Source organism: Daktulosphaira vitifoliae, unplaced genomic scaffold, assembly GCF_025091365.1.
Source record: "Daktulosphaira vitifoliae isolate Bord-2020 unplaced genomic scaffold, ASM2509136v1 Scaffold_1, whole genome shotgun sequence".
Taxonomy (NCBI): domain Eukaryota; kingdom Metazoa; phylum Arthropoda; class Insecta; order Hemiptera; family Phylloxeridae; genus Daktulosphaira; species Daktulosphaira vitifoliae.
In genome coordinates, this window is record NW_026099572.1 from 75,591,951 (window position 1) to 75,606,522 (window position 14,572).

Consider the following 14,572-nt stretch of genomic DNA (forward strand, 5'->3'; position numbering starts at 1 on the left):
CAAAAACGTAAGTTAAATTAGCTCAATAAATAGAATTTTATTATACTTTGCAGTAAAATGAAAATCGCATTATCAGGGCTGTGAATTATGTGCATTTATAAATTTTGTTAAGTTAATCCGAACACACCATCAGCTAGTATACATTTTTATTAATTGACTTGAAAACTTAGTAATGTGTATTTTCCTATGTTATAGGTTTTGGGGTGATTAGAGGGGTTAATATGCCCCTAAAACGAAAAATATTTCTTCGTTACTATATAATCCTGTAACAAAGTTGCACAAACTTGGGACCCTTTAAAATGGATCTAACAAAATTTATAAATGCATATAATTCACAGCCCTACTCATTATACGTACTCGTTTTAATTAATACCATACAAAATTAACCACATAATATTTTGAGTTGTTTTACCATAAAGTGTTTAATTACACGTAGTTACTGAAAAACTGTTATTAAAAGTTAATAGTGTTTAAAGAAAAGCTATGAAAATGTATATGATTACATAATAACTACTTTTAAACATTCAAAACGATATTACTCTATAAAATGTCATAAAAATACTTTAGAAATGAGTATTTTCAATTTCTTTGTTATTAAAGAACTGATGTGTGCTATAATATTTTATTAAATAAAGTTACTGCATGAATTTATTGAATTTTTTCTCTGGGCATACCATTAAAAGTGTGTACATATAAAATAATAGTATACTTAAACTTGGTGTTTGTAGTGAGCAGAGTAACTATAATCAGTTTTGAGAATAGTTAACCAAAAGGTCATCTAGTTGGGATAAAGATATTTAGAAAAAATATATCTGTATCAATGACTAAATAATTTGTTTTTTATCAAGATAAAATGCAGATAAATTGTTTTTCTTATTAATAATTTTCTTACCTTTGTTTTTCACTACCTTTCTTGGTAAATAATTTTTTTTTTTTATATCAACAATATGCAGAAGATTATTCCTTCTAATTTACATTATTATAGCATTTTTAATCTTCACTACTAAAAGAAAAAAGATAAAAACAAGCAAATGATACATACTGTTTATTAAAGTTATATAGAAAATGTTACTATTTTTATATCTACATTTAACTATTGTAGATAAAAAATTACAGTTGGTATAACTGTATATTATTCAAAATTCAAAATTAATGAAATAAATCTTCAATTTTAGCCAACAAGAGTTTAATGATTTTTACTACAATAATATTGAGTGGCTATTATTACAGGATAAATGATCTCCAAAAATACTTAGTAGTATGATATTACAAAACAATATTATTAGAAATAGCTAAAATGGTAAAATAATAAAGTAAGAGTGAAAATAAAGAAAAAGTTAAATCAAGAATTAGATGATCAAAACCTAGAATAATGTAGATATAAATAACATTTTAAGAAGTTTTTTTTATAAATATCATTAACAAAAATGATAAGAATTAGTAAAAAAACAAGTCAATCTTTGGGCCATTTAATTTCGCTTCCAAATAAACTCTACAACAAATTTTGATATACAGATGGATTCATTAAAGAAAGATAATTATTTTCTTATGAAACTATTAAAAATTGAATTTGGGGGTAATTGAGCGATTCATGATTAATGTATATAGTTTACGTTTTCATATTTAAATCTAGGGAATAACTATTATAAATCAATAAACAAAAAATCTAATAAATAAATGTAATAGTATTACATTGTAATAGTAATTGTTAAATATTCTGAAATGAATAATACCAAACATTCGACTGCGAATACTAAATTATATCAAGTTCAAATAAATTCGTTTGTTCCAAATTTGTTGACTCCGTCTATCACTAATCTGAATATATCCTCAATAACTTGAACATCATTATATCTTAATTAAACATATTATTTTTCAATCGAATATATTAAACATTTTTTTAATCATAAATTTTTTTCTTAATTATTATTGAATTAGTGTAAATTACCTAATTGATCATTACTCTGATTTTATTTTTAATATAAATTATGAATGTTTACAGTAATTTTTATAATTATTGCAGATAAATATAAAAAGTATTTTTGTTTTTTTACAATCAATTAGCTAAACTTATATTACTAAAGAACTGATATATGACCTTTCTATTTTCTTTTTTAAGTTATTATTAGATCAATGAGTGTTTCCTAGAGTTATTTGAAAATTGAGTATTTTGAATAGTCAGAGATAGTATTTTTTATTGTGAAGATATGTGCAAAATTGATTGTAAATTTTTTGTAACACGATATTAGTGAGTCAGAAAATTGTGCCCAATCCATGCTCTTGTAAATATGCTTCTTTCTCCTTGTAGTATTGATGAGCAAATATCATTTCTAAATATATTTTTATGTTTGTTAGCGTTAAGTGTTTCGTTCCAAAGATTCCGAAAGTTTGGACTTGTATTTTTCTTTTATTTCTTTGACTGTATTTTTTTTTAATGGTTATATTAATGAGTTTTTCAATTGGAAAAGTAATGGCTAAGCAAGTTTTCTTGTCCATTTAATTGTTAATCAGAAGGTGCCAGATAATTTTATACTACAATATTTGATTCTAAGAGAATGCTTTGAATGTTTTGTTTCATTTAGTTAATAGACCTGGCACTTTCAAGAGTATTAAGTGTACGTAATACACTCGATAACCCACTAGCTATTGTTATACAATAAAATGGGTAACTTGAAATGGTTAAAAAATTACTAATTGTAAATTTTCAATAAATACAGGATTATCAAAGTTACATTCAAAATTAATGTCATACCATTTTTCGGTACAGTATTTACTATACTGTCATCTTAGTATGAAGGATTTTAACTCGCAAAATGGTATATTTTAATTGACAGTTGTTTTTACATTATATAATTACATTATATTATAATAATTATATTTTTTACATTTTATAATTACATTGTAAAATATTTAAAAAATATTCATTACTCAGGGAGTTGTATAGAATAAAAAGGTTCTAAGCATTAAAACCTGAATAAACAACTGTTAATTTAAAATTTTTAGTTGGAACTATCTTGTTTTAAGCGACAGATATAAATGGAAATGATTTCTTTATCTAATGTTTCATTTCTTTGAATGAAAAAACCTACGACTAAATTATCAAGGTATTTTATCATTTCATGACAAAAATTAATATTATTACTTTATTAATTATTATTACTTATGTGACTAATTTTATATTATATAAAAAATTATTAATAGTTACATTATATCTCAAATAAAATCATTAGGTTTTTTATCTTGCAATAAATATTATAATATAAATTATTTTAAGACTATTTTGTGTATAAATACCATAGACACAATATCCAGCTATTATGATGTGCATATATGTACAAATTCGGTTATTATACAAAGAAAACTATGAAATATTTTTGAGTAAATTGTACACATATTACCATAATACATTCATAGCACCTCTGTAGTTTATAGTTTTATCATAATAAGTTATGCAAAAATGTGATAAAATAAGTTTTAAAAAATATCATTAAATTTTAAGCATTGCCTAACATCTCTTTACTCGTAGATTAATAATATATCTAGATATATTTGTTATCTAGATAACAAAATACCTATCTTAGTCTACGTTTAAATAACCAGTTATAAAGTCATCTCGTTAAGATAAAAGATAATATTTTTATCTAAATTTTTCAAATATTGACTTAATGTTTAATTTTCTTAGGAATCTATATTTATCTGATGATGAATCGTATCTTATGATCATCAGCCTACCAAGAAATTTATCGGTTATCGTGGAATCCAATTCACCTTTGCAGGAAATGTAATATAAATGTTTTACTTAAAATTTTAAGTTCATTCAATGGTGTGGAGCTGAGTAATTTTTAATTTGATCAAATTGGTAATTGAATGACTTTAGTTTTTATTTTATCTTTTTACTATAATTGGGTAATGTTTACCATTATTAATATCTGTTTTATTAATCATATATTAAACTAAATATTAAGCATGTTCGTATTAAATGTGCAAATTAATAAACAATAAATAATAAACACTTTTTAAATAATAAATAAAATTTTTATAAATATTTTATTCGAAAAGCTTCAAAATTTTGGAACATTCATTCACAGATATTCTAATAAAGTTCCCGCGAACTCCTATTTAGATTTCATTGGTAGAGCCTTATAAGAATCTTCATTTCGTTCCCGACTAAGCTTCAACAGCGTAATTTTTAGCCAACTGTTTTATTAAGAGTATATCTTATATGGCTTTATAAGTTAAATATTTTTATTAAAAAATCATCGCATTGTTTTGTTTGATATTTTAAGAATTATTTAATTTTTTTCAACTTTATAACACTAAATCACTGTATCATTATCATTATTCATCAGAAAATATTTTATTTTTAGTCATTATATTTTTATATTATATTTCTTAGTCATTAAAAATGTTTATTATGATGAAAGTACTGTTAACAAATATGTAACACAAAAATTAGAATAATTGGCTAATCATCGTAATGGGAATAAAATTTCTGAGGTATTTATAACTCCAGGGTATTTTCAAAAGACATCTGTAACAAGTTTATCATTAGTTTTGCTAATAATACTGAACTCACTGCAGTAAAAAAACAACAAAGTATCTAAGTTTTTTTAATTAAAAATCTGTAAACATGTCATTATACTAGTTTACAAGACCGTAAATGAGAAGTTCTTATAAGTTTCTATAAGGTAACTTTGATAATATGATAATATCTATAATAACATAACAAAACTACAATTTGGATACAAAATAATTTAGTTTAACATTATTTATTCAATTAATGAACAATTTTAAGTAACGTTTGAAATTTCTTTTTATTATATTGTAAAATTCTTTCTGAGTTAGAAAATATTATCATAATATATTAAAACATTTTATCGACAATAATCACATTTTGAGAATAAAATATTTTAATAATGCAAATCATTAAAAATACATTTATTTTTTTGCGTTTTAAATAGAGATCGAAGACTTATTTAAAATTAGCTACCCAAGAACTATGTAGATTCGCCGCCTCAAAAATTTAGTTCAAATCTCATTTATTAATACAGTATTTGCAGTATTATTAATTGGAAATTATAAAATAATTTATGCATTTTTTTATAAAATGCAATAATTATTTTGTTGTTATGATTTTCTGCTATTACCTGGCAAATTAATTAAACAATATTTATTTTTTTTTGTAATTAAAAATTGATTAAATTAGTTTTTTCTATCTATTTACATTCATATTGCAATTATTATTTTGTGAAATATTCATCAACAATTATTCTTTACTTAAAACAATTAGTAGGCATGTTTACAAACAATTTTTTCATTGAAAAATTAAAAGTTAAAATTTATTTTTGACTATTTTTTTCTTTATTATTCTTTTAAGGTATCATTTAAGTGCAAAAAAGATCACCACGTGAATTTCAGGGAGACTCTTCCGCCCATAAGTATAACACAGGCAATAAAAGCGGAGTTTTGAAAAAAAATTTGAATAGACTATTTTTAATTTTATGCCTCCCTAAAAAAATTGTTATACCTCATTATGCATAGTTTTCTTACATTTTCGGAAGGGGCTAATTTTACTCTTTTCAAGAGTTGGTATATACCTTGAAATTCCGCATTAGAACATTCTGCTACTAATTGTCTTATTATAACACAGTTTGCTGTTGTCATTTTGTTTTTTAATAGTTTTTTTTGTAACGCTTTTAGACGTATAAAACAAAAATGGCATCGTGTTCAAGTTGATCATATTCATCATAAGGTAGAAAACATTTGTCGGGTCGTTTACATGAGTTTATACAAACGTTTAAGAGCGTTAAATATCTTTTAGATCGGCAGTCAAGACATTTTTTTTTTTTTGTTTCATTCTCGGCTGTGTTTTACGTGATAGTCGGTTTGGAAAACTAATGGACGCCGCCAAAATTATTACTCTTTATCAACCAGGCAAAACCGCAAACCCGTCGTGTGGGCGACAAAGGTCCCACGTCGCTTTAAACTAAACGATACGAATTAGTCAGGTTCTCTCATGCCGCCACGTTTGTGGCTATGGTCAATAATACCATTACATTAACAAACCTACCAATCCATAAGCAAAAAAAAATAAAATATTATCGCCCGTATTTTAGATCTTTACAGTTAATTTTTGATGTTTTATATTCAAAATTGCAATTGTCATAATACTATACCTATACGGATTAATATATGTGTATTTATATGTTTATTACAGCTGAAAAAAACTCGAATTCACGCACCGTTTGTCACGATGTGCAGTAAATTATAATATTATGTTGTAATATTTTAGGGTTTATTTACTTTTGTTTTAAACGTTGATTTTTTTTTTTTTTTGTTGTACCTAGAATATAGGTTTTACTGTTGATAATAATGACAAGTACATGCGTGTTCAACTGTGCGCGAGAATGCAATTTAAGTGAATAATGGATATTTATGAACTGCTGAATTTAGGTGGCTGTTATTCGTTTATTATTCATTGTTCTCAAACAAAATGAGATATTACTAGGTGATTTTTTTTATCTTCCTTGAAGAACCCGTTTGTAATGTTTTAATGCGTCTTTGGTTTCCATCTGTAAAATCGTTGAGCTTGTGTGTAAATAATTACAACAACGCAACGCCGTTATCGAAGCTCGCTATCAACGATTTTATTTTCGTACCTTCTACTTAGATTACCATCACGAATTCCAGTCGGCAATGAATCGTGACAGTCGTTCGTCGTTCATTTTGCACAAGAATTATTACCTGCCGGTTGAATAAAAAAAAAATTACCAATAAAATGGATTTACACGGAAATAAATAAATAGCTTTAACGTATTATGTCTTCTGTACATAGTGCTTTCGCGTTTCGAAAAAGTCATTTATAATATATATCGTAGTCCTAGCTGCTGCGGAAAATAATAAAAAGTAAACAATTTATGGCGTTGCGTCAACCGTAACCTGCGAGTGTTGAATATTGTTAGTGCGTCTCGGTCGCCACATCTACCGAACGGGCTATTGAAACATAGTTGGCCATTCACTAGTATAAGTAACAAATGAAGACTTTATGTGCTCGTTAAATATCCTTGTGCATTTACTTGTGAATTTCTATGACATTTCTAAACGTTCCGAACAAAACAAATATTCTATTTCACAACCCTTAAGTCCTTTTCTTATCATGTTTTATTTAACTAACTGACGTTTACTTGGTTTGAAATTTTTATTCGAGTAATTCTTTATTTTATTCGAAGACGTTTAATTTGTCTTTCGACTTTGTTAGACTCTGACGTGTGATTGATTTCATAAAAACGGTGCTGATAATGAAATATATATATATATATATATTTGGTGACAACGCAAGCATTATTATTTTATAAAATATCAAAATAAAAGTAAAAAGTACAGAAGATTAATTTAGAAATCTTCTAAAAACATGTTTTTAACATTACTATAGGAAACGTTTTCCCCAAACAAATTCTAAAGATTATATATTTCACTTTTCCTTTGATATAACTACAATGTTTTGACTTTAAGCCTGAGAGCATAAAATTTAACATTTTAGTTTTACTTTGATGTCCTCTTCACTCTAAAATTATAAAGGCAGTTTAACATACAAAATATAAAATTAATGAAGTTTATAAATGTTAATATTAACTTGAATTTTTTTACAATTTATCATATTGATAATTTAATTTACGTATGTCAAATGAGAAATCGAAAAAAAGTTTTTGCTTACATAGTTAACTAATATATATATATGATTTATTAGTGTATTATAATACTTATCTACACCACTTGTTGTTCCCACAGTACTCTTTATTGCTCTCAGTTTGTCGATAAAATCCATTTATTAATTTATTTTATTTAAAATGCTTGTTTTAGATTTACAAAAGGACGGACCAGAACCGGAGTTTCTCAATGTAATGAATAACGTTACTGTTGCTTTAGGTCGGGAGGCGGTTTTAGAATGTTCAGTGAAAAACATTGGAGAACACAAGGTATATTACAATAAAACGGCTTTCACTGCAGGGTGTTTATTTAATAAACAGAGAGATTTCATATTTTTAAAAATATTATGGTGTTACACAAAAGAGTAAATCTTTGTTAAAGAGTTATAATTTATGATAGCAAAGAGAAAAAAATTCGATTTTATAGTATACTATCTGATACGTAAATTCATTGATCAACATATATTGTCTATATATTTTGTCGTCCTTTGGTAATCTAACACAATTACTTACACTGTACGAAATAATCCGAAAATGCGTTAGTATGAAACATTAATTACACCAATTAAATTTACTCACAAGTAGTATACTTTTATCATAAACCTTCAAAAATTTGTGCACAAATATAACATTTTTAATAATATTCATCAAAAATTTGTATTGCTATACTTCCATTGCGCCTATGCAAGTTAAAAGATTTTTTTTAAAAAGTGTACTTTGATTTAAAAGTTTAATCATGTAATTCAAAATGATATACCTTGGCATATATCAAGTTAAAATAGCATCTAAATTAAACAATTGACAGATCCATCAATAAAATAAATAAAAAGAAATATTAAAATAATATATATATCCTCAATTTTTTTTTTTTTAAACATATAGTGTATAAATAAAATAATATCGTTTGTATATTTGTTCAAACAAACAAGATTGCAATTTGTTTTAATTTAATATAGTTAAATTATGGTGATTAATTAAATATTTTTAACAGAATTTATGATTTGTAAATATGTTTTATAATATGTAACCAAGTGTGGGTGTAAGTATACAGGGTGTTCACGAGGTATGGAAACAGGTCATTTGTTACTAACAATGAGAACAATAGATACCCGTTTCCTTATTTACTGAACACTCTATAGATGATTACAGCTATGCCAAATAATCACACTTTATTACAATGGGCTGAAAATTGATATGCGTATTTATTAAAAAGTCAAATTAAGTCTTAAACGTGACTCAAGTTTTCGTATAAGCACTTAATTATTTCATATATTTTTTTGATAACATATATATATATTTTAATGTAAAAAAATGAAAAATATAAATTTTTAATTGTTTACATTATAAATAACGTTTTTTTTTTAGTTTAGGCTATTTTAAGTAAATATAAGTTTCGATTTCTATAAATGAAGAAAAAACAACTATGTTATAGTTGTTTTAAGATTTTTGAACTATTCCATTTAATTTACAATCTGTATACTATAAAACTGTTAAAATATTTAAAATATAAAATTTAGATATATTTTGGTAATTTATTTTCTCGTTTATTCATTTAACGACTAATTAACATTATTTTTTATTTTTTTTCAAAAATACTTTTTTTTAATAAAATTTCAATACAATAAAATCTTATTTTTTTTTTAATTCAGTCGAAACTAAAAACAAAAATCATCGATAGTGTAGTAAAAATAAAAAAAAGAGAAAATTGGATTTAGTTACCCCAAAAATTATACCAACTAACTGGTGATATTATTACAAGCCTATTAGTACTTGCATTAACTTAACTTATCTCGTTAAGTTAATAAGATTTTGTTAACTTAAGTAATCAAAAAACAAAAAAAAAAAAAGTATATATATATATAAGTGGGTTAACTTGTTTCAATTAATTTAAAAAGTTAACAAAATGTGTTGACTTGCAAAATTTAATATATATATTAATTTAACACGAAAAAAGTATTTTGATTAAAGAAATTATTTTTGTCTTAACTATTATAATTATATAATATTTAGCTGTTAATGTAAAAAAACTGTTTCATATTTTATTGTAATTTATAGAATAATCTATTATAGTTATTTTTCCTCATTGTAGCAGTTATAAAAAGCATCAATAAAACAGCAAAATATAAGCCGAATTATGCTTAAATAATAGTATGAGTCTATTGGTATTTTAGTTTTCCACTAATTTTCCACCAGATTCCTCTGAACACCTAAATTTAATTTTTTACTTACGATTATCAGTTTTTAATTGATCATTCGATACAATGTAACATATTTTTTTGAATAAATTATTTTACAAATAATAATTTAAAATATGGCAAACCGTTTTTTAAATAGTATACTATTAAATCAGTAGTAATTTTATGTGTTAATTTCTAAAAATATTTTTTAAACATGTTTAATTTAAAAATGAATCAATAGACAAAGTACATTGATATATATATATTAATAGACAATGCATATTAATTATCATTAAAATATATTGATTTGTATCCTTTAATATAAGATATATTATAAATGTATGTATTAAGAAAATATATTTTAATTATGATATAGTTTATTATTATAGTATATAGAGTGTTCAGTAAATAAGGAAACAGGATTCTATTTCTATCATTGTTTGTAACAATTGACCTGTTTTCTTACTTACTGGATACCTGTATATTATATTATATTTGAAATTATTTTGGAAACTATTATTTATTTTACAGGTTGGTTGGTTGAAAGCTGAAGACCAAACTATTTTAAGTTTACATGAGCGAGTCGTAACCGAAAATAGAAGATTTGATATTGATATAGTCAACAACACTTATTGGAGACTAAAAATTAGACAACTCCAGAGGTCAGACAAAGGATGTTATATGTGTCAAATTAATACTCAAATAATGAAAAAGCAAATTGGTTGTGTTGACGTTAAAGGTATAATTTTTATAATTGAACTTTTAACATATGTACTTTTTCAACAGATAAATAAATATAATTTGTACCTAATTTAAGTTTAAAAAAATTATAATTTGAATTCAATAGTAGTAATAATTTAATTAAAAGTGATTTAGATCGATGTTCACGTTCTAAATAACACAAAAATAAATCAAATAAAATAAGTAAAGAATGAAAATATTGTATAAGACTATAAGTTCATAGATATTCACATTCTCATATTTTGACAACTTTTATATCGGATCACAATATTTTAAAAATAATTTATAATTTGTAACTCTAATCTCTACACAGGGTTGGCTAAACAAAGTACTGTTCAAAGTCTTGTAAAAATCTCGTAATGACATTATAATTTTTTTCGGGAAAAAACTATTTTACAAATAGTTTTTATATATTATTTCGATTTTAGGTAAAATATTAAAAACATACAATAGGAAACGTACTCGTAATAAGTGTTCCCATTAAAAAAAAAAATCGAATAGAAGTAATGCAGACCAACTAAATTTTCCTATTCATGTTAATCAATGTACCTATTGATAAAGTAATTTTAGAAGTTTATTAGGAACGCAGTACTTTATAAAAAAAATTACTTTTATAAGTATATAATCACCACAAAGGAGAAAATATATGCTAAAAAAGAATACAATGTGTCATGTTTTATTCTCACAAAAACAAGTATCTTTCTCAATTTTAGTGTAAACAACGTCATAGAACACACATTAACTTGACAAAAACAATGGTTATTTTTAAAAATATTCTTAATTTATACATTGCTAAAATTTTACATGAACTCTATTCTTCTTTAGTAAACTATATTATAATATTTACTATAAAATATATTAATTTATTCTAACTATCATTTTCATATAATAGTCATATTCTAGATGTTGCACAATTAGTTATACACAACTAATTTTAAAATCGAGTTTATTTATAAATGAGAAATATTATAAAAAATACATTTTTCTATCGCTTATTGTATGAATCAAGTTAATAATGTTAAATAAAAAATATCTACGATATTAAACACTAAAAGATATTACCCTTGGGCATTAATATCATTATTTTCTGAGACCTTTTTTTGTTTCTTGTTATTGATATGAACGTTTTATCTCTTTAAAATTCAGCACGAAAATATTAATACGAAAATTCGAATAGTAAATAAAAACGTTTTATTGTTAGTCTGCGTATAAAATAAATAAGTTAAATGCTTTCGATTTACATAGTTCCACCAGATATCAAAGACGAAGAAACAGTATCAGACATTACGGTGAAAGAGGGAGAAAATGCTACTTTATCATGTAAAGCAAAAGGCAATCCTGCACCAAAAATAACTTGGAGAAGAGAAGACGGTCAAAAGATAGCTATTAAAAACAAGCCAAAAAAAATAATGGGTAAGTGATTTTTTTTTTAACAACATTATTAGCAACAAATATTTTATCAACTTTGATGTGTAGCTGAAAATATTTTTATTATGATGAGATTTTTGAATCTGTTCAATGTAGAATTCTTATCTATGTGTTATAGTAAAGATAGAAACATTACCCGACTCCTCCCCTTTTCTAAGCCTTTAAATGCTAATATCTCAAAAAGTATTATGTAAAATAGGTTTTCAATCAAACAAAATTTCATTTTGATCATTATTTATTCGATATTAATATATTAATTATAAATTTCCATATTACTTTTGAAAGTTATTCCTGCACTTTACCACTAGAAATAAATGTTCGTACAATGAACTTGATATTTACTATGATTCATTAAAATAAACAAAATTTTAATCTATTAATTTTTACGCAAAAAACATTTTTTAACTAAAGTTGGGGAGTGTTTTCATTAATCATTTTGTGTAGCTTCGATAGTTAAATGAAAAATAAAAAAATTACTTTTACATTGTTCTAATGAAAATCAAGCAAGCATTTTATTCAGATTGAAAAAATAACTAGTTAAATTAAAAAAACTCTAATAAAAAGTAATGAGTTACCTAACTTAATTAAATTAAATTAACATTGATGCGTTAAAATTAATATGTTAATATCCAGCTTTAGAAATATATATATATGTTTCGAAATACAAAATTTTAAGTTTAAAGTTTGACACCATAAGAAATTTCAAATTTCTATTTTATTTTAAGTGGAAAAGGTTCGTGGTGAGCTGTTGTTGCTTAATAAAGTTGATCGTAGTCAAATGGGTCATTATTTGTGTATAGCTTCAAATGATGTACCACCGGCTGTCAGCAAAAGAATAACTCTGAATATAAACTGTGAGCATTCCTTGTTTATTTTTCGTAATAAAATACTACATTAAAATTTTTATTTATATATTTATGTATTATAATTATATTATTACAGTTGCGCCAGTAATTAGAGTTACAAATCAGCTATTAGGAGCACCGTTACACACGAATGTCCGATTAGAATGTATTGTAGAATCATTCCCAAACTCTATAAATTACTGGTCAAACACAAAAGGAGAGATGATTCTTGGAGGGTAAATATCAATATTCAATAAATGTATTATCAGTTAAATTAGTCAAAATATTAAAATAAAAATATTTTTAACAGTTTTGAGATTTTTACTGGTTAAATTATACAGTGAGTAATGTCTATTTTGTATATCGTCTGGCAAAATAATTTGTATAATTATAGTATAAAGTATAATTTAATCATTCGTTCAAACATTTTTCTAATTAAGTTGACCATATTTAAAGGTCTGTAAGACGATGGCAGTTTGAGAGACAAATTATTTTCTTTAAATGATGTTTAAATATTTACTTGATTTACTGTAGGTAATTAATTTTCTATGGATATATTTTTTTTGAGGTTATTAAGTTATTATTATATATATTTTAGTGAACTGTATTGGATATTTACCAGATACATTTAAATTTGATAAGAGTTTATACATGAATTAACGTTATATCTCATACCATACAAATCCTAAATTATTGCTAAAATTTGAAACCAGAAAATACCATAAACGAAAAAAGTCCAAGACCGGTATTGAGATAAAACCGAAATAATAAAACTTATATAATTCCAAAATCAATATCGGAAGAAAAAAATTCAAATTAAAAGTACTGATTTTATCCATTATTTACTTTTTTCCTACTTGTCAAAACAATCTGATTCAGCAAGTATATATTTAAGTTTTTTGTTATTCGATAGTCCAGTCACGTTTTTATTTTAACGTAAAATTAATTAGAGCAGACATCTACTGCCATTTTTATCCAAGGAAAATTCATTTTTCTAATCAATACTAATGAACAACGATAACAACGTTTTTTATATTGATAATTCAAATAAAAATGTCTGTCAATATGGTTAATTAAAATAAACAAAACAACATACCCAATTTAAAAATTAAATTATATATATATTTCTATAAAACCTTAGCATTGAAAAACCAGTACTAGAGTATATAGTAAAAATTTGATTAAAAATTTTACTTCAAATATGAAACTAATTAAAAATTATTTTTATTCTAATATCTGCTATAGAGAAAAGTGTTTGGTATTCAAAACAATTGTAATAGTAAGCAAACATTATTTAACAAATAGTGTTTAAAAATTATCACAATATTTGGTACATGGCTTTTTAGTTAGCTCCATATTATAATTAAGAAATATATTCCAATTTGTATAATTGTATTAAATTTTAATGTTTTACTGATAAAATTGTATGTATTTCTACTGCATAATACTATAAATGTATAGAAATGACATAATTTCTTAAAATCTAGAGTTATGTAGGAGTTTTTCAAAAAAATATTCAAACTATTATTATAAAACAAGAAACTACAATTAATATATTTTCTAGTATACATTTTTAAAACGCAATAAAAATAATCATTGAGTCGTAAAACAACAAGGTGTTGTAGTTTAATTTCTGTAATTGTGTTATTAAATATTATTATTATTGTTGCAATAT

The 14,572-nt window shown here is 24.0% G+C and overlaps 1 protein-coding gene across 2 annotated transcripts in view; it reads left to right on the plus strand.

Annotated features, from left to right (window-relative positions):
- LOC126896768 (lachesin-like) overlaps positions 1 to 14,572 on the plus strand; it is a 59,406-nt gene that overhangs the window by 29,818 nt on the left and 15,016 nt on the right. For both annotated transcript variants that reach the window (XM_050669837.1, XM_050669838.1), the window contains exons 3-7: positions 7,861 to 7,976; positions 10,415 to 10,622; positions 11,870 to 12,037; positions 12,778 to 12,906; positions 12,995 to 13,133. In XM_050669837.1, the coding sequence (XP_050525794.1) occupies positions 7,861 to 7,976; positions 10,415 to 10,622; positions 11,870 to 12,037; positions 12,778 to 12,906; positions 12,995 to 13,133 (760 nt within the window). The remainder of the gene's footprint in view (positions 1 to 7,860; positions 7,977 to 10,414; positions 10,623 to 11,869; positions 12,038 to 12,777; positions 12,907 to 12,994; positions 13,134 to 14,572) is intronic.